Here is a 22055-nt window from a genome sequence, read left to right on the forward strand (position 1 = left end):
ATTAAATAAAGGTCATAGTTTGCAAATAATAGTGTAATTAAATAAAATCCATAATTTAAGTATATTCGTGTGAGCTGATATTAAATACAACATTTAAAGCAGGCTTGCCATCAATCTCTAGTAATCCATTACTCATTTTTGATTAGTGTCCTTCAGGAAGAACTTACAGAACAAGAACTGTTTTGTGTATTGATTTATTGTGACTGCTGCCTTACAACTCTTTAATATGCAGACAAATGTCAAGACTATCAGTATTAGTATTAATAGACTGAGCACTGCAGAAACCCTTGTAAATGGAACATCACCCTTTCAAAAGGTAAAATCTGGATCTTGATCATAATATTTAATAATATAATTATCTGAGTAGTAAAGAGTACTATAATTTGATAATATGTACATAATAAACTTTCTAACAGATGTTCCTGCATTTGCTTTCGTCTTGATCCAACTTAAAGGAACTTCTTTGTAAGGTAACTTTGCATTTTACTATCCATTAGAAAAAGTGTACTAGGAGTTTAAATCTGACTTACATGTAACTGGTTTCCAAATAGGTTTCTTTACAGGTATTTGGACCCCATTTGATGAAAGAGGAGATACTGGTAAAGGTTCAAATGTTGGCTGAAAGAAAGAAAAAGGAGAAATACTGTTTGAGAAAATAAAATATAGTTGATTTGAAGACACCAGCTAAGGAATAAATGAATAAATAAATAATATGCCAATGTAATGTGTAAACCAACAATAACATTACACACTAATTTGTACCAAGGCAATTATATCCAACCACTATAAAATGCACCCAATTGTAAAACCTCTCAAGTGAATATGGTGAATCTCTGTGTGCTGGCAACATGTCAAATGGCAGGCAAAGGTCTGCTCAACCTGGTGAGAAAACTGCTCATCTATTGTCAGCCTAAGAGCTGCATTCAAAATGTATTAAACTGAATGGTCTTTTCTCTGGTTGGGAACACATAGTTAGATTTTGACGCAGTGTATCAGGGAATTCTTGTTAGCCAGCTTGCTCAAAAATATGTGTATGGGCATATAATTGGGCATATCATTGCTTGCAGCTGTGTGGGTATAGTTGTGGCTAGGTCAGGAGTGCATATGTTCATGCAAAGGCTTCAGGCTCCTTGAACTCTCGCTTAAAGTGATTGTAAAGTCAGAAGTTTTTTTTTTATCCTAATGCATTCTATACAGTAAGATAAAAAGCCTTCTGTGTGCAGCAGGCCCCTAAGGCCTCATGCACATTGGACATTTTTGGACGTTTTTACAGCAGCTTTTTTTGGCTTCAGATGTTTTTTTCTACAGTCACTAAACTCCCCATCATGTTATCCTATGTGCACATATAGGCTGTTATCAGCAGTTTTTGGCTGGGGCGTTCTTTGGCTTTAAAAAACAAACAAAACTAGTGGGTTCTGAGAGGAGTTTTTAGCTGTTTTCAGCTGTAAAACGCTTTAATGTAAAAAAACCACTGATGGACGTCGATAAACGCTCTAAAAATGTGGCTCACCAGCATTTTTTTAACGTTTTTGATCCATTGAAAAAAAAATGCTAGAAAAACGCTAACGCGGAAAAACACTAATAAACGCTGAAAACGCTATTGTAAAAACATTAAAAAACATTGAAAAACTCACTGCAAAAGCTACTGCCATTTTTATAACGTTATTTTAATGTCCAGTGTGCATGAAGCCTAATACTTACCTGAGCCCCCTTTAGATCCAGCGATATTGCACAAGACACTCAGCTGGCCAGGACTCCCCTTCACATTGGCTGAGACAGCAGCGCAACACCATTGGCTTCAGCTGCTGTCATTTAAAGTCAGTCAGCCAATGAGGAGAGAAAGGGGGCGGGCCAGGTTGCGGCTCCATGTCTGAATTGATACAGGGAGCTGTGACTCGGCTTGGGTGCCCCCATAGGAAGCTGCTTGATGTGGGGACACTCAACAGGAGGGAGGGGCCAGGAACACTGAAGAGGGACCTAAGAAGAGGAGGATCTGGGCTGCTCTGTGCAAAACCATTGCACAGAGCATTTAGGTATAATATGTTTGTTATTTTTACCTAAAAAAACAAGACTTTGGTTTCAGAACGCTCAGTATTTAGGAGCAGAAAAAAACCCTTCTGGTTTGCGTTTTTTAAAGCGATTTCCAACAGAAAAAAATGCTGATCGATCCTAAATGCTGCTGAGCGCTGCTAACGCTGGCACCCAGCCTTTTGTTTTTCCTCAAAAAAAAAAAAGGAACTGCCCATAAAAAAGGGGTGACTCTCATACATTATAGAAATTCCTGTATCTACAGAAAGTGCCTAGAGACCCTGTCCATTCCTTTATGTGTGTGTGAGGTGAAGCCACATGGTGCAGTGATATCAAAGAAGGAGGTGAGCCAGTTCCAGCTAGTTAAATGTAGACAAATAGACTGTTAAAAAAGGCTGCCTAATGTGCATGTTCACTATAGCTTACGTGGTGAAAGGTCCTTTGGATCTCTTGAACAGTTTACCAGGCAGTGAACCCTATGAAGGTGCTCCCTCACTGATTAATTATGTTTGAACTGCCATCAGCATGGCAAAGAATCTAGTACTCACTGCCCTCTTGACATAGGAAAAGCAACCAGTGCACTACTAAAATTTTTAAATGATGGATTAATAATAAATGTTAACATGGACCCTCCCTACTCTGTTTCTGTAAAAATATTAGATCAGCACTATGGACAGTGCTACAGTTATCTCTTATTACTAACATGAAGACACAATTTGCTTACAATGAAATATTTTTGCATAAAGGTTACTCGTTTTTGCATACATGTGCCTGTAAAAATTTTTTTTAAAACAAAACAAATCATGCAAAACCTTGTTAAGCTTAGGATTTATGTGTAAAGTTTATGCAAGAATATTAAACATTGTCAATTGTAAATTTCCTAGAATGTGTCACCTTGCTATAAAAGATTAATATCTGTCTTTTTATCAATATTAAAGTGTATGAGTTGCTAAAATCTTTTAGGTAATAAATAAAAACCCTATCAGTTTATTTTTTGCTATCTGTGTCCTATTGAGATTTCCCTGCACTTCCTCTCGTGGAGACCCAACAGGAAAAGAAAGGGAATCTCTCCAAAGTAAGACAAATTCCCCTTTTAGACAGTTTTCACAAGAACAGAGGTCCTCATCCAGATATTTTTGGCCTCATCTGTAAAATGTATAATTTTCTGTTACTTTCTATTTTGGTGAAAATGGTCACCAGGGAAAATACCCTGGGGACAATACCCAATGGGGGACAAAGACAGCAAAAGAAACTGACAGTTTCTAGCCCTTCCCCGCTCTATCCAAAAGAAGAAGAAAACGGTTTTGGTTATAAAATTATTTTAACTCCATTGAGTGACCCTAGGCACTGAAAGTTAGAGGTCGGAGATCACCTGAGGTCAGACATTTGTTGCTCTGTCAACTGCCTGACCTCATGTTGTCCTCAGTTTGCATAACAGTATCACGTAACCGAGCCCTGTAATTAGGAGGGCTCTGTGTCTAAGGCTGGTATAGTTACTAAGGAACTAAAGGCCCTCTCTTTTCACCACTGACTCCGAACTTCACGAGTCATGAAAAAGCATACTGCTAAATAGGGAGTAATTAAAATATTTAATACTTAAAAATGTTTTGATTCCTTTATAAGCCCAATCATGACAGGCTCTCTCAGTATACACTGTAATGCTTTCGTATCATCTTAAAGCACAGGTAAACACATTTTGGTGTTATTAGGGTAAGACACACCTCAGTGCTTAGCTAAGAAGATAAGATCTTCTGATGCAATGTTGGTGCAACGTCAATTAGCTCTAACCAAAGGCATCTTGAGTGTGGCCTTTCCTACATCAAACATTAAATGGAAAACTAACTGCAGGTCAATTTTAAAATGCCAACCAGTCCTTAACAGCCAAGTGTTTCTATGGGCTAAAGTAGCCTTTGAGCAGAAGTCAAAATTCTGACAGTATGTTGATCTATCTTGAATACTGGCACATAGACCAGCTTAAGATATAAATGTAGTTAACTCAAAACAGTAATCTCTGGGGAAAAGGAGTGTGAGTTTTTGAAAGAATTCCTGCACAAGATGGTTTAGTGAGTAGCAGCAAAAGGTACATCTAAGGTTATTCTTGAGCACTGCAGGATTGTGGACATATAACTTTTAACAGGACAAGTGTTAACGTGGATATTGCAAAGGGTGAAATAGTGGTAAAGACCAAGCAAAGTTTCTCAAACTACATGACGTTAGTACCTGTGCTGTTTAAAATGTGTTACATTCATGTATAATAAACCTAAAGGGTGAGTTTACAGTTTTATGTTTGCAATAGTGAAAGGTCATTGGTTAGCGTGCCCACGCTGACCAATAAAAATCTCTTCTTTCTCCTGACATTCCGGAAAAAGCAGGCTCATAAGAAAATCTCACTGGTCATGTGACCATGTTGACCAATGACCACGTGCCACTGTGAGCATTATGATGCTCAAAAAATTCAGGGCTGCTAATGCAGGATACAATGTGTAGATTTTCTTCTCTAAAAGTAAACTTACAGGACATGGGATACCAGAAGGGTACAGCTGTTTTGGGTTGGTGTACATGAATTGTAGTCATTCAAAATTTTAAATCACCATTTAGGTCTGTACTGTTCAATTATATTAAAGTGTATGTGTAGTGAAAACTTTTTTTTGCTTTGGATAGAGTAGGGAAGGGTTAAGACCCATGTCAGATTTTTATTACTGTCCCCACTGGAGCGATTCACTTTTGTCCTGGTGACTATTACCATTGGGACATAAAGGAAGGAAAAATCCAAAAACCAAAAATAAATGAATTCTGTCCAGTGGGACTTGGATGGTAAAAAGTAGGTGTTTCAATCACCCCTTCTTTAATCCAGTAAAATGTCCCAAAATGCTCCACAAATGTTATCAGGAAATGCTAAGCTGTATTATGATTTGCATTTGTAGGATGTTATTGACCTTCTTTCAGCTGTGAAAATAAAATTCAAATATTGGCCCTCCTCACATTTCAGAAAAGCTTGCTTTTCTTTCAAGCACACTGCTAGAGGAAGAAACATTTTACGCTTGTGCCTCATTCACTGAACTTCCTCTGCTTTATCAAGGTTTCCTGTTACATTCACAAATATTTTTTCTTATCGAATTCCTGACCTTTGCTAATGTGGCTGAGTGCCCTTTCCTACAAACTATCACTCCATACAATTGGCATAAAGGAGACTTTTCCTGCCTGTGGTGTTTCCATATTCTAGATGTATATATTACAGTATGTTTTAATAGGAGGAAGCTTCAATAATTACCCTTAAAATTTCCATACTGTTTCCTGTTATAAAAGCATTTTTTTAATGTGTTGCCTTGCTTCTGATATGAGAATAAAATTTGGGATTTTAGAAAACATCCACAGGAGATTCCAGCCATAACTTGCATTCTGGAATCAACTGTTATTTGACACAATGGGGGTTATTTACTAAAGGCAAATCCACTTTGCACTACAAGTGCACTGCAAGTGCACTTGAAAGGGAAGTCACTGTAGATCTGAGGGGGGGGGCATGCAAGGAAAATAAAAAACAGCATTTTTGCCTGCACATGATTGGATGATAAAATCAGCAGAGCTTCCCCTCAGATCTACAGTAATCTACAGTGACTGCACTTCCAAGTGCGCTTTCAGTGCACTTGTAGTGCAGAGTGGATTTGCCTTTAGTAAATCAACCCCATAGGGTGGGATGAAGCTGAAGAGGGAGAAAACAGTTTCTTTTCCTTAAAGCTGGAAGAATTATTTTGTCAAATTAGTTTTTATGCCCTCATTCAGACAAATAAAGTTATGTCCATATATATTTGGACACAGGCACAATTTTCATACTTTTGGCTCTGTATGCCACCAGAATGAAATTAAAATGGAACAACCCAAATGTATTTGAAGTGCAGACTTTCAGCTTTAATTCAAGGGGTTGAACAGAAATATCAAGTACAAATTTTGGGAACTGCAACCATTTTTACACACAGTCCCCTCATTTTCAGGGGCTCAAATGTAATTGGACAAATGAATATAATCATAAATAAAATGTTCATTTTTAATATTTTATTGAGCGTCCTTTACTGGCAATGACTGCCTGAAGTCTGGAACCCATGGACATTACCAAAGACTGGGTTTCCTCCTTTCTGATGCTTTCCCAGGCTCTAACTGCAGCTGTCTTCGGTTTTTCTTTGTTTGTGGGTCTTTCTGCTTTTAGTTTTGCCTTCAGCAAGTGAAATGCATGCTCAATTGGGTTGAGATCAGGTGATTGACTTGGCCATTGCAGAATATTCCACTTCTTTTCCTTCAAAAGCTCCTAGGCTGCTTTTGCAGTATGTTTTGGATTATTTTCCATCTGTACTGTGAAGAGCCGTCCAATCAACTTTGCTGCATTTTGCTGAATCTGGGCTGACAGTATATCTCTAAACACTGCAGAATTCATCCGGCTGCTTCTGTCTTTTGTCAAATCATCAATAAACACCAATGACCCTGTGCCACTGGAAGCCATGCATGCCCATGCCATCACACTGCAAGCTCCACCATGTTTTACAGATGACGTTGTGTGCTTTGGATCATGAGCTGTTCCAAGCCTTCTCCACGCTTTTTTCTTCCCGTCATTCCGGTACAGATTAATATTAGTTTCATCCGTCCAAAGAATGCTTTCCAGAACTGATCTGGCTTTTTTAGATTTTTTTTGGAAAAGTCTAATCTGGCTTTTCTATTCTTCAGGCTTATGAATAGTTTGCACCTTGTGGTGAAACCTCTGTATTTGCTCTCGTGAAGTATTTTCTTGATTGTAGACTTTGATAATGATACACCCATCTCCTGGAGAGTGTCCCCCACTTGTCTGGATGTTGTGAATGGGTTTTTCTTTACCATAGCAAGGATCCTGCGATCATCCACCACTGTTGTTTTCCGTGGACATCTAGGCCTTTTTATGTTGCTGAGCTCACCAGTGCGTTTTTCTTCTTTCCTCAGAATGTACCAAACTGTTGATCTGGCCACTCCTAATGTTGCTGCTATCTGATGGATTTATTTTGTTTTTTAAACCTTACAATGGCCTGTTTCACTTGCATGGACAGCTTCTTTGAGTACATGATGTAGTAGGTTCACAGCAATAGATTCCAAATGCAAATACCACACTTAGAATCAACTCCAGACCTTTTACCTGCTTAACTGATGAAGAAATAATGAAGGAGTAGCCCACAGCTGGCCATGAAACAGCTTTTGATTCAATTGTCCAATTACGTTTTACCCCTTGAGAAAGGGGGATAACTATTTATAGAGCTGTAATTCCTAAACCCTTCCTCCGATTTGGATGTACATACCCTCAAATTAAACCTGAAAGTATGCACTTTCAGCCCATAGCCATTATATAACTATAGCTTGATTATGTTTTGGTAAATACCTGAAAAAAACAAATACGTGCCTATGTTCAAATATCTGTGGCCCTAACTGTAGCTGTTTGATTATCATCACTCACTAGCCTGGTATAATATAAATAAAATTGTACCATAGAAAGAATATGCTGTTTAAACAAAAAGTATAAAATATCTGGGACAAAGTGTTTAAGCTGCAGGAAACATGACAGTCAACTGTAGCAATGTAATAGACCAGTATGTTGATAAGTGTTTGATGCCTCTTTTCCATTTTGTTAAAATAAATAAGTATACCCCAAAATACAAAAGGTCATATATTTTGGATTTTCCCCTGCTTTCATTTACAGTGAAATTGCTCACCAGGACAGTGAAACTCTCTAGTGACAGCAGTAAAATTGTGACAGGGTGTGTGAGATTTTCTACATGCCTTTTAAATGCAGAGACCACATTACTATGTTATGGTCAGTGTTAAAAGGGTCAGTTTCCTGGGAGGTGATATTAATTATACAGTGGATATAAAAAAGAACCCCCCCCCTTTAAAATAATCATATTTTGTTGCTTTGCAGACTGAAATGAAGACACTGTTTTTATTTTATCCAGCTGTGCAACTTAGAACATTCAAGTTCTAATGATATAACACCAACAGGTCAGAAAAAATAGAAACAAATTCAAAAACAGAATCACTGAGCTGGAAATAGAATCACCCCCTTGTGTCAGTATTTTGTTGAACCACCTTTTGCTTTAATTACAGCCTTTAATCTGTTGAGATATGTCCCTAAAAAACATTGCACATCTAGACTTTGCAATATTTGCCCTCTCTTCTTTGGAGAACTGCTCAGGTTCAGTTAAATGTGATGGTGACAGTTTGTGGACTGCAGTCTTTCCACAGCTTTTCAATGGGGTTTAAGTCTGGGCTCTGACTAGGCCATGCACGCACATTGACCTTTTTCTCCTTCAACCACTGTGTGGTCATTTTTGCTGTGTGCTTTGGGTCATTGTCATGTTGGAAGGTAAACCTTCTTCCATTAGGGGTGTTGAATTTAATCGCATAATCGACCGACATAATCGATTTCGGGGTGACGTCACCTGCATGCCGCGCTGTGCCCTGCCTCTCCGAACGGAGCTGAAAGCAGCCGAAAGGTGCTGTGCCCCGCCTCTCCACACTGAGCCGAACTGAGCCGAGGACGTAGCCGCGCCCTCATTTCCTGCCTCCCGCTGACGTCATCCCCAGCCGCGTCGCTGTGTAGCTGGCTACTACAGGAGAGACATGTGGAGGACTGGAGCTAGTGTCCCCGACTCCCGGTCTCCAGATAGTCCCCCTCAACTGTCACATAGGCTGCTGCGGGTCACCTAAGCCAGCGGCCCACACTTGTCCCCCTCATAACAGGCTGCTGCGGGCAGTGGGAGACCCGAGCGAGCCAGAAGAATACTGGATGGCCGCGCTTGTCCTCCTCACAGGCTGCACGGAGAAACCAGTGCACACTGTCATCATCATCATCAGGTACTTAAGGCAGACACATATCTGATGCACCATTATGTACAAATTTTTCATGAATTATGGTTTATGCATGTCTTATTGTGTTAGTGATTGATTCACATCACAATTTCATTGATACCTTTTTTTTGTATGATTTATGGTTTTGCTGATAATTGACCCCACACATGCAGTCATGCATTGCATGTGTGGGGCAGTGATGAAGAAAACCATAAATTATACAAAAAAAGTATCAGTGAAGTTGTGATGTGAATCAATCACTAACACAATAAGACATGCATAAACCATAATTCATTAAATGGCATACATTGTCATTTGGGGGACATTATGGGGACATTGTCCGCAGTCTCTGACCCTCTCTTGTATCATGTCCACAATCTCTGACCCTCTCTTGTATCATGTCCGCAATCTCTGACCCTCTCTTGTATCATGTGCGCAATCTCTGACCCTCTCTTGTAACATGTCTGCAGTCTCTGACCATCTCTTGTAGTATGTCTGCAGTCTCTGACCATCTCCTGTGACATGTCTGCAGTCTCTGACCATCTCCTGTAACATGTCTGCAGTCTCTGACCATCTCCTGTAGTATGTCTGCAGTCTCTGACTATCTCCTGTAGTATGTCTGCAGTCTCTGACCATCTCCTGTGACATGTCTGCAGTCTCTGACCATCTCCTGTAGTAGGTCTGCAGTCTCTGACCATCTCCTGTAGTCATTTGGAGGCAGTCTGGAGCTCCTCTTTAAGTTGTCTGCTGTGTCTACACTTTTCTACATGCAGGGAGTGTTGTCTTTTTTTTAAGAATAGATAAAATTTTAAAAATTTAGTTCTTCTGACTGCTTGAATTTTGTGGATGAAAACCGTGCGCAGTAATCGTAATGCATCGTGATGCATCACAGAATCGAATCGAATCGTGGATAGGATAATCGTAATTGAATCGAATCGTGAGGCCATTGAAGATGCGCACCCCTACTTCCCATTGCCAACTTTCTGGCAGAGGGCAGCAGGTTTTCCGCAAGAATTTGACAGTATTTTGCCCCAACCATTTTTCCTTTTATTCTGACAAGTAGGGATGTGCTTCGAGTTCGAGTCGAACTCATGTTCGACTCGAACATTGGCTGTTCGCAAGTTCACCGAACAGCGAACAATTTGGGGTGTTCGCGGCAAATTCGAATGCCGCGGAACACCCTTTAAAAGTCTATGGGAGAAATCAAAAGTGTTAATTTTAAAGGCTAATATGCAAGTTATTGTCATAAAAAGTGTTTGGGGACCTGGGTCCTGCCCCAGGGGACATGGATCAATGCAAAAAAAAGTTTTAAAAACGGCCGTTTTTTCAGGAGCAGTGATTTTAATAATGCTTAAAGTCAATCAATAAAAGTGTAATATCCCTTTAAATTTCGTACCTGGGGGGTGTCTATAGTGTGTCTGTAAAGGGGCGCATGTTTCCTGTGTTTAGAACAGTCTGACAGCAAAATTACATTTTGAAGGAAAAAACTCATTTAAAACTACCCGCGGCTATTGCATTGCCGACAATACACATAGAAGTTCATTGATAAAAACGGCATGGGAATTCCCCAAAGGGGAACCCCGAACCAAAATTTAAAAAAAAAAATGACGTGGGAGTCCCCCTAAATTCCATACCAGGCCCTTCAGGTCTGGTATGGATATTAAGGGGAACCCCGGCCAAAATTTAAAAAAAAAATGACGTGGGGTTCCCCCTAAATTCCATACCAGACCCTTCAGGTCTGGTATGGATTTTAAGGGGAACCCCGCGCCAAAAAAAAAAAAAAAAAACGGCGTGGGGTCCCCCCAAAAATCCATACCAGACCCTTATCCGAGCACGCAACCTGGCAGGCCGCAGGAAAAGAGGGGGGGACGAGAGTGCGGCCCCCCCTCCCTCCTGAACCGTACCAGGCCACATGCCCTCAACATTGGGAGGGTGCTTTGGGGTAGCCCCCCAAAACACCTTGTCCCCATGTTGATGAGGACAAGGGCCTCATCCCCACAACCCTGGCCGGTGGTTGTGGGGGTCTGCGGGCAGGGGGCTTATCGGAATCTGGAAGCCCCCTTTAACAAGGTGACCCCCAGATCCCGGCCCCCCCCCTGTGTGAAATGGTAAGGGGGTACATAAGTACCCCTACCATTTCACGAAAAAAGTGTCAAAAATGTTAAAAATGACAAGAGACAGTTTTTGACAATTCCTTTATTTAAATGCTTCTTCTTTCTTCTATCTTCCTTCATCTTCTGGTTCTTCTGGTTCTTCTGGCTCTTCTGGTTCTTCCTCCGGCGTTCTCGTCCAGCATCTCCTCCGCGGCGTCTTCTATCTTCTTCTCCTCGGGCCGCTCCGCACCCATGGCATAGGGGGGAGGCTCCCGCTCTTCTCTTCTTCTTTTCTTCTCTTCTGTTCTTCTTCATTTTCTTCTCCGCTCCGCAATCCATGCTGGCATGGAGGGAGGCTCCCGCTGTGTGACGGAGCTCCTCGTCTGACAGTTCTTAAATAATGGGGGGCGGGGCCACCCGGTGACCCCGCCCCCCTCTGACGCACGGTGACTTGACGGGACTTCCCTGTGGCATTCCCCGTGACGTCACAGGGAAGTCCCGTCAAGTCACCGTGCGTCAGAGGGGGGCGGGGTTCACCGGGTGGCCCCGCCCACCCGGTTATTTAAGAACTGTCAGACGAGGAGCGCCGTCACACAGCGGGAGCCTCCCTCCATGCCAGCATGGATTGCGGAGCGGCCCGGAGAAGAAAATGAAGAAGAACAGAAGAGAAGAAAAGAAGAAGAGAAGAGCGGGAGCCTCCCCCCTATGCCATGGGTGCGGAGCGGCCCGAGGAGAAGAAGATAGAAGACGCCGCGGAGGAGATGCTGGACGAGAACGCCGGAGGAAGAACCAGAAGAGCCAGAAGAACCAGAAGAACCAGAAGATGAAGGAAGATAGAAGAAAGAAGAAGCATTTAAATAAAGGAATTGTCAAAAACTGTCTCTTGTCATTTTTAACATTTTTGACACTTTTTTCGTGAAATGGTAGGGGTACTTATGTACCCCCTTACCATTTCACACAGGGGGGGGCCGGGATCTGGGGGTCACCTTGTTAAAGGGGGCTTCCAGATTCCGATAAGCCCCCCGCCCGCAGACCCCCACAACCACCGGCCAGGGTTGTGGGGATGAGGCCCTTGTCCTCATCAACATGGGGACAAGGTGTTTTGGGGGGCTACCCCAAAGCACCCTCCCAATGTTGAGGGCATGTGGCCTGGTACGGTTCAGGAGGGAGGGGGGCCGCACTCTCGTCCCCCCCTCTTTTCCTGCGGCCTGCCAGGTTGCGTGCTCGGATAAGGGTCTGGTATGGATTTTTGGGGGGACCCCACGCCGTTTTTTTTTTTTTTTTTGGCGCGGGGTTCCCCTTAAAATCCATACCAGACCTGAAGGGTCTGGTATGGAATTTAGGGGGAACCCCACGTCATTTTTTTTTTAAATTTTGGCCGGGGTTCCCCTTAATATCCATACCAGACCTGAAGGGCCTGGTATGGAATTTAGGAGGACTCCCACGTCATATTTTTTTTTTAATTTTGGTTCGGGGTTCCCCTTTGGGGAATTCCCATGCCGTTTTTATCAATGAACTTCTATGTGTATTGTCGGCAATGCAATAGCCGCGGGTAGTTTTAAATGAGTTTTTTCCTTCAAAATGTCATTTTGCTGTCAGACTGTTTTAAACACAGGAAACATGCGCCCCTTTACAGGCATACTATAGACACCCCCCAGGTACGAAATTTAAAGGGATATTACACTTTTATTGTTTGACTTTAAGCATTATTAAAATCACTGCTCCTGAAAAAACGGCCGTTTTTAAAACTTTTTTTGCATTGATCCATGTCCCCTGGGGCAGGACCCAGGTCCCCAAACACTTTTTATGACAATAACTTGCATATAAGCCTTTAAAATTAGCACTTTTGATTATTCATGTTCGTGTCCCATAGACTTTAACGGTGTTCGCATGTTCGAACGAACTTTTTTCCTGTTCGCATGTTCTGGTGCGAACCGAACAGGGGGGTGTTCGGCTCATCCCTACTGACAAGTGCTTCAGTCCCTGCTGCAGAGAAACACCCCATAACAGGATATTACCATCTCCATGCTTTACTGCAGGAATGGTGTTATTTGAATGGTGAGCTGTATTGGATTTCCACTAGACATATAGTTTGGTGTTGAGGCCAAATGATTCAACTGTTTCCATGTGGCTTCAGAATCTTCAAGGTGCGTTTTGGCAAAGCTCAGTCTGGTGACTGCAGATGGCCTTTCTTGAGCAGTGGCTTTTTTTCTTGCAACCTTCACATACAATTGTGGAGAATTTGTTATATTGTTGTCACGCATACACAATGGCAATGTTGAAAATTCCTACAACTGCTTCAGAGCTACTGTAGGTCCCTTGGTAGCCTCTCTGACCAGTTTCCTCCGCGCTCTTTCGTCCAGTTTGGAGCAATGTCCTGATCCAGGGAGAGTCTGTGTTTTATCAAATACCTTCCACTTCTTAATAATAGACTTTACCGTGCTTCTAGGCATTGATAAAGCCTTTTAATCTTTTTTATTTTTTTTAAATATTTCTTTAATGAAAGTGAAATGCAGAACAGTGTTAAGTATATAACAAATAATGACAATTCTGTATCACATATCAACATTTGGTAGAAGCGTTGAGAGACTGTGAAAGGGATAGAAGCCCAAAAGAGCCTGAAAAGAGGTAGGAAAAGCGTATTCATAAGAAGCATGCTCATTAAGAATTTGTATGAATGTGGCATAATTGGGGGGTGTCGAAAGCTTCCATATACGGGCAATGGTTAAGCGGGCTGCAATGAAAATGTGGATGATTATCAGGTGCAATTCAGAATGCCAGGAGTTCGTGTCTAAGCCCAATAGGGCAGATTTTGAGTCAGGTGGTAGATGAAGTCCTCTGATGTTGGTAAGTAGTGAGAATATGAGAATATCTTTGACCAGAAGTTCTGAAAGGTGGGATAGTGCCACCAAATGTGAGGCATGGTACCTAACTCACCATCTTGTCTCCAACATAGGGGTGAGTGGTTTGGATAGATCCTTGCCAGTTTGAAGGGAGTAATGCACCAATTGTGTAGGAGTTTCTGGGAGGATCCCCAGTGAGAGATGCAGCGTGAATATTTCAGGGTAGTAGAGGATGCAGCTTGCCAAAGTGCTGATCTAGTCAAGAAGGAGAATGTATGCTCCCAGGTATGTAATGTTGAACCTTTAAAAATTTTTTTGTATCCAACCCCTGACTTGTGCCTGTCCACAACTTGATCTTTTGACAGTGCCTTGCCACCCATAGTTAATTGTTTGCTTCAGTTGTACTACCAGGGACTGAAATGCTCCAGGAAAGCTATTTTCATGCTGAGCTAATCACAGTTGAAAGTCAAATGGCTTTGTGTGCCATTGAGAATGTGGTTAGCTACACATGATTGAGTTTATAAGTCGTTTTTAGGAAGGGGGTGATCCTTTTTCCAACTCAGTGATTCTGTTTTTGAATTTGTTTTATTTTTTTCTGACATGTTGGTGTTATCTCTTTCATTTATATGTTATAAATAAATACTGCTGGATAAAACAAAATCTGTGTCTGCCTTAATTTCAGGCTGCAAAGCAACAGAATATGATTATTTTAAAAGGGCTGATTATTTTCTGTACCCACTGTAGGTATAATCTGGTGGGTTCGGATACACCAACAATGAAATTTCCCTGTGATAAATTCACATCCGTCCTTGTCCTGCTTCCATTTTTTTTTGGCTCTTCCATTGGTATGCTCCATAATATAAATTATATAAAAATACAATATTGAGAGTGGGAACCCCCTAGACTGCCACAGCAGGGGTGCAGATTGGCGGAATCAAGGGCACATAAATCACCAATACAGTTCCAAAGCAAAATAAGAAACTGTTAGGTGCTTTAAGTCTTCAGCATCTATCAAAAACTGACATATAAATTGGATAAGCTGACCTTTTTATAAAATGCATTATAAAAAGACAGCAATTGCCAATGTTATTCTCTGCAAGAACTGCAGAAGCTAACTTATAATACTAGAGGATTTGAAAGCTGCCATACTTCAATAAAACATCAGTACAGGCAGCCACACTATTATATCTAACTGAAAGAGAATGTTGAGAATTATGAGAAAGCCAACCCTAACTTATCTGCCCTTTTAATAACGTAAAGTTAACATAAAACATACATTTACTTTTTACTGAACCATTATTTATACTCACTGTTGATTCATTAATTCCAAAGATGTCCCGCACATCCCTCACTGAATGCTTGTTCTTTATTCTCATAGTCTGTGTGTAAGTGTTGTATCTTTTTCGTACAGCAGCTGCTTGAGTCCGGGTCAGCGTGGACAACAAAGCCTGGCCATCATGTTCCTGAGTGCCAGAGATAAGAGTAGAAAGGCCCGCTTCTTGTAACCATTCTGCTTCTAGCTCTCCTTCTGCAAAACACCATTATATTATGATTTACTGGAAAGTATGTACAGAAATGGTTTGTGTCTGGGACACTATAACTACTGTAATATTTAAAAAAAAAAGATAGCTACAAATCTTCAGTTTACTCAATATTCATGTGAACACAACCACATAATTGTTATAGCTGTGTACGCAAAGAGAGAGTAGTATTCTAAGGGCCAAATGCCAATCTACTAGTCACTTACCATCCACAGGCTTCACATCCATTACCAGGCTGTCATCAAGCACATCTTCACTGTTCTCCTTGATATTTTTAAGTTCACACCAGAAATCTTCCATTGATGAGTTATCCATGGACGTCTCAGAGATGGAACGGTTGAACACTGGACTATGCAAAGATTCATTCGAAAGCATCCTGTTGATTCTCTTAGAATTACTTTTTCTAAAAGATAAAAGAACATGAAAACATTGTCATTTGTATTGATTGACTGAATAAAAAAAAAAAAATAGAAAATCACAAAACTGTACAATATAAGGTTTTGTAACAAAATCCTTCCCCAACCCAAACATAGGCAAAACAAAGCCAGAATTGTTATACATTTATTACTGATGGCAAAAAAAAACCCCCAAAAAAACAATGTATAGTTTTCCAGGCCAAGAAACAATTCATAAAACAGATACAAAAGTTTATAGAAACTTTACTCAGATTAAATCTTGGAAGTGTAGAGTGAAGTGATGCTATTGGTTAAAGCGGGGTTCCACTCAAATTTTTAACTTAATCTTAACCCCTTCTGTTAATTGCATAGATGTTCAAATGCCGCATGAAATTTTTTTTTATCGCTGTAATTACCTTTATATTGTACTTTATTGTGGCACTTCCTGTCTCTCCTCCCATGGGAGTAGGCGTGTTTATTGCCTGTCTCCTGGGAGCTTAGTGTCAGGCTTCCCAAGATTCAGTGCGGAAACAATGATCATGTGTGTGAACAAGCTGTGAATGAACAGCATTCACCGCATCCAGGAAATCAATGCTTGTGGGCTTCACATGCCCACAAGCAAGATGGAAACAGCCAGCATCACATTTTTTAAGTTATTCTTCAGTACGAAAACAGACAGAGGCGGAAATATTACACCCAAACTGTGAGTATTATTTTGGGATTAGGAAAGTGTCTCAATGACCTAAAAAAAAAAAAAAAAAGATTGGTCACCGGACTCCCGCTTTAACTGGTCATGACATGACAACATAATTCAATTCACATTTTTAAAAGCAACTAGTGTAAATATGTTGATAAGAAATATGTTAATAGGAGGATAGAGCAGAATGAGCAGAGGGATGACCTAAATATATAATAATGATAATTATTACTTATATACATACACCTCCAGCTGTCCTTTATTCCCATCCCTAATGAATTTTAAAACTAACTGGCTGCCGCAGATAATAATGATTAGCTGGTCTGTAAAACCTTTAGAAGATTATCTCATTAGTACAAAATAATCCCGGTTTACTTTTGTTAATATTGTTAAATATTTACCTTTTAGTTTAGACTGCAGACCAAGTAAGAAACAATACATCAGTTATAATAAAACTGTTTATCATTTCGTATATACAAATCCCCAGTGAATGCCTTTAGTGCAATGCAATTAAATTGGAACACTTATAATAGGATGATGCATTGCCCTGTTTTTTATTTTTCTGCACACAGCAATGGGATGTTAAAGCCACATCTATTAATATTATTTATCACTTTAGCTGTTCTTTGTTTTATGTGTTTCTAAAATGCAGAGGATGCAGAATGAAAAACACAAGACAAAGCGTCTATTATTTCTAAAATATAATATGCACAGAAAGTAGAGGACGAAGGTAACTTTTGCTTTACAATAAATGAGAGGCAAATTATGTGTGTATTTTCACTGAACATATATTTTAACCCTTTCATGACTAAGCCTATTTTTGAAATTTGGTGCTTACAAGTTAAAATCTGTATTTTTTGCTAGAAAATTACTTAGAGCCCCCAAACATTATATATATATAATATATATATATATATATATATATATATATATATATATATATATATATATATATATATATATTTAGCAGAGAATCTAGAGAATAAAATGGAGATTGTTGCAATATTTTATATCACATGGTATTTGTGCAGCGGTGTTTTAAACGCAAATCTTTGGGAAAAGGGACACTTTCATGAATTTTAAAAAATCCAAACAGTAAAGTTACCCCAATTTTTTTGTATAATGTGAAAGATGATGTTACGCCGAGTAAATAGATACCAAACATGTTAAGCTTTATAATTACATGCACTTGTGGAATAGCGACAAACTACGGTACCTAAGAATTTCCATAGGCGACGCTTTTTTTTTATGGTTACCAGGTTAGAGTTACAGAGGAGGTCTAGTGCTAGAATTATTGCTCTCGCTCTGACGATCGCGGCAATACCTCACATGTGTGATTTGAAGACCGTTTACATATGCAGGGGGGGCCTTCTGTATGCGTTTTCTTTGCTGTGCGAGCTCGCGCGGACGGGGGCGCTTTAAGAAACTTTTTTTTTTCTTATTTATTTTATTTAATTATATATTTATAAATTGTGTTTAAAAAAAAAAAAAAAAATTTGATGACTTTTATTGCTGTCACAAGGAATGTAAACATCCCTTGTGACAGTAATAGGTGGTGACAGGTACTCTTTATGGAGGGATCGGGGGTCTAAAAGACCCCCATCCCTCCTTTGCACTTCAATGTATTAAGATCACCGAAAACGGCGATTCTGAATACTGTGTATTTTTTTTTAATCTGCGCCATTGGCAGCCGAGTAAACGGGAAGTGACGTCATGATGTCGCTTCCGCGTTTACAATTAGAAGGCTGGAACGAAGCCGCCCACAGCTTCATTCCAGCCCGCCCCCAGCTGCTGGAGGCAGCCGATTGGTCACCGGGCCTCCTGATCGAATAGGAGGCCCGGTAAGAGCGGCAGGAGGGGGGGATGTCCCCTCCCGCTCCTCCGGTATAACAGCCAAGCGGCTTTTAGCCACATCAGTTGTTATACTAGGATAGCCGATCGCCGGCTCTAAACAACGGTACCGGGATGATGCCTGCAGCGTACTCATACACATTTGCGTACGCTCGGCGGGAAGGGGTTAAATCATTATTGCTGTATTTTTATGTGACTTTGAAATTTTATATGCAGGCTCTTATTTTTTTTATTTTATATGGGAAATACATGAGCTCAGTATTTCCCTGCAACCACTCAGCCTTCGGGCCCTTTCACACAAGTTTTCCGATCAGGTCAGTTTTTTGGGATGCTCCATTCACTTCTATGGAGCGGCGGATGTCAGCGCTGACATGTCCGCTGACACCTGTTGCTATCTGATCTGATCCTGTCCGTGAAATCCGGACAGATGGAGACCCTATTTTCCATTTGTCTGGCGGATCGGATGGGATCGGATAAAAACGGACAGGCGGTCCACTTTCATCTGATCTCCCCATAGAGGAGAGCGGGGCTCTGATAGGTCCATCTCTGCACAGTGAGCGGAGACGGACCTGTCATCTGCCTGCTCATTGGAGATCAGAAGATCGATACCCCACTGAGCAAATCAGAGTCCATCGGGTAGATCACCCATGTAAAAGAGACCTTCCTGCTTAATTACTGATGAGATAGAGTATCAGCTGCATAGCGCGTACATGGCCTTCAGGTGGTCAGCAAACCTACAGATCTGCATTTTCAGAAGAAGCTATAAAGAATGACCACTCAGTGTGTAGCACTGCAAAGCAGGAAGCAGAATGTTCACATGTAATGAGCAAACATGGCTGCCCCATGCACATTATTAATTAAAGTGGTTAACACTCTAACATCTTTATACTATCCATGCTGTCTCCTAATCCTGTGTCCCCCTGTGTATGTGAATTCTAAAAAAAATGCAGTACATACCTCATTTCAGAACGCCGTTTGGTGATCACGTGCCCGGCTAGCTCTCTCCTCTCCATGTCTAACAGCTGCAGCGGGCAGGGCGGAGATAACCCCTGTCAGTCGGGAGGAGAGGAGGAGAGAGCCGGCCAGTCAAGTGAAATGAGGTATATACTGCAATTTAAAAAAAAGTCACACACACAGGGGGACACAGGATTAAGAGACAGAGTGGATAGTATAAAGATGTAGATTTTATTCCAGCAGCAGGAGGGGAGGGGGCAGACACTATCACTAGCTGACAGTCAGGGAGGGGAGGGGGAGGAGAACAGAGGAGGACAAGAGAGCAGAGAGCAGGGCTGCAGATGACGGAGGTGTGTAAACTGACCACAGTGTCAGGGCTCGGCAGCCATGATATACAGTGGTCAGTTTACAGGGGGGGGGGGCATAGCCAGGCAGGATCAGCCAGGTATTTCAGGTGATAGAAAGGGCCAAATTACACAGCACAAGCACTGTGGACAGGATCCATTTTTTGTTTTTTTAGGATAACAAACGCTTTAAATATTATAGTCAGAGTCTACCATTTTGATACATTAGCACACATTGATAGATTTATTTACATTATGCTGTTCACATTCACATGTATTCTCTAAAAATCTTATAATAACATTACATTTCCTTTGGGGGTTTGTGTAAACTAAAAATGATTTGCAAAATAAACTTCAGAGTCATTTCAATCACACATAAATGATGGCACGTTAGAACATGTTCAGAATAATTAATGTATAAAGTATACCACAATGGGGGGAGATTTACTAAGACTGGAGCACACAGAATCTGGTGCAGCTGTGCATAGTAAGCAATCAGCTTCAAGGTTTTAGGCTCGGTTCACATTGGTGCGATGTGGCAAACCCTGCAAATCCACTGTGGGTTCCCACATCACACCTGACTCGCAGGCAGTTCACACTGCCTTGTGCGAACCGCTGGGAGTGTCAATCCAATGTTAATGACACCCCCAGATCAGTTCGCATATCGCAGCACAAACTGTCAATTCGGACAGGAATGGGATCTGGCGTGGACCTAAAAAAGGGTCCTGTATGACTTTGGTCCGAATGCAATGCAAATTCAGCCATACAATCTGTATGGCTGAATTTGCATCGCACAGACATCGCAGGTGATTTGCACAGCAGTGTGGTGCGAATCACATGCGATGTCGGACAGCTCACCAATGTCAACCGAGCCTTATTGCCAAAGCTTAATTTAAGAAGCTGATTGGTTGCTATGCACAGCTGCATCAGGTTCTGTGTGCACCAGTTTTAGTAAATATCCGCCAGTATCTTGAATTTAATATAGAGTCCTCAGCAGACAGAGAGATGGGTCTATAGTTTAAAAAAACAGCAATATCAGCTAGAACTGTGAAGATATGTAAGTCTACTGGGCGGCACAGTTGTGTAGTGGATAGCACTTTTGCCTAGTAGTAAGAAGGGTCGCTGGTTCAAATCCCAGCCATGACACTTTCTGCCTGGAGTTTGCATGTTCTCCCTTTGCCTGCATGGGTTTCCTCCCACACTCCAAAGACATGCTGGTAGGTTAATTGGATCCTGTCTAAATTGTCTCTAGTATGTATGAATGTGAGTTAGGGACCTTAGATTGTAAGGGTAGGGACTGATGTGAATGCACAATGTATATGTAAAGTCCTGTGTAAATTGATGGTGCTATATAAGTACCTGAAATAAATAAATAAATAATAATAAATGTCATTACAGTGCATTGATAGGTTTCTGCTAATCTTCTCTGCTTTAAAATGTGGTCTGAGATGAACAAGGGCAGAGTACCAACAACATTCACATCAGTCCCTGCCCTCAAGGAGCTTACAATCTAAGGTCTCTCACACATACATTCACACAATAGGGCCAAATTAGACACAAACAAATTAACCTACAAACAAGTCTTTGGATTGAGAGGGAAAACCACACAAACACAGGGAGAGCATGTAAACTCCAAGCAGATAATGAGCTAGTTGGGATTTGAACCAAGAACTCTATCACTGCAATGAAGGATTGCCAACCACTAAGGCACTGTGCTACTCTTCCAGGAAATATAATGATGTGCTGAGGCTACCTATACTCACCTACCAAGCCAATGTATGGACAGACCATAAAAGTTTACGAGCCATGAGGTGTGGTGTTGTCCTCAGCCGGCTTAGTGAGAGCTGATATTGAGCTGCTAGAAGCTGCAACCCACACCTGTCTGGTCTGAGGTCTAACATTTTTCCTATTTAGAGTGTTGGGAAAGAATTGAAGGCAAAAAGTTTTTTTTTTTTAATTTTTAATAGAGTAAGGGAGGGTTATTATAACCTATGTCAGGGGAGTTTTCCCTTCACTTCCTGCCCAATACCCACAACAGGACATGGACAAGACAAGGAAATCTCTCCAAAGTGAGGCAAAACCCTGGTAGTCACCATGGACCCCATAACTAGTGAACTAGTGTCCCTATCGGAACATTTCTCCTCTGTTCCTGTTCTGGTAACGATCACCAGGACAAATACAGACCATGAATCTCCCTAAGAGAGACGGCGTTAAAAACCTGAAAGGTAATCTAATCCCTCTCCACTCTGACTGTTAAATAAAAACAGTAATGAAAAAACATGACGACCACCATTGTTGACCTTTTCTGAAAATGCTAGTTGTTTGTCTGGCTGTCATGTTGACCCTGTTGCTTTGATGCATTGGGTCACTGACCTTTAACATGTATTCTATGTATACTGTAAAAAAATTTAGGCCAATTGGTCAGCATGAAGACCTGTATTTGTCATGACA

The 22055-nt window shown here is 41.0% G+C and overlaps 1 protein-coding gene across 2 annotated transcripts in view; it reads right to left on the minus strand.

Moving 5' to 3' along the window:
- Positions 1 to 22055, minus strand: part of ARHGAP28 (Rho GTPase activating protein 28) — a 217929-nt gene that overhangs the window by 64435 nt on the left and 131439 nt on the right. For both annotated transcript variants that reach the window (XM_073631379.1, XM_073631380.1), the window contains exons 2-4: positions 15570 to 15766; positions 15133 to 15350; positions 531 to 618 (exon numbers count right to left, since the gene is read on the minus strand). In XM_073631379.1, coding sequence (XP_073487480.1) covers positions 531 to 618; positions 15133 to 15350; positions 15570 to 15766 — 503 coding nt within the window. The remainder of the gene's footprint in view (positions 1 to 530; positions 619 to 15132; positions 15351 to 15569; positions 15767 to 22055) is intronic.

Source organism: Aquarana catesbeiana, linkage group LG05 (genome assembly GCF_042186555.1).
Source record: "Aquarana catesbeiana isolate 2022-GZ linkage group LG05, ASM4218655v1, whole genome shotgun sequence".
NCBI classification, from domain to species: domain Eukaryota; kingdom Metazoa; phylum Chordata; class Amphibia; order Anura; family Ranidae; genus Aquarana; species Aquarana catesbeiana.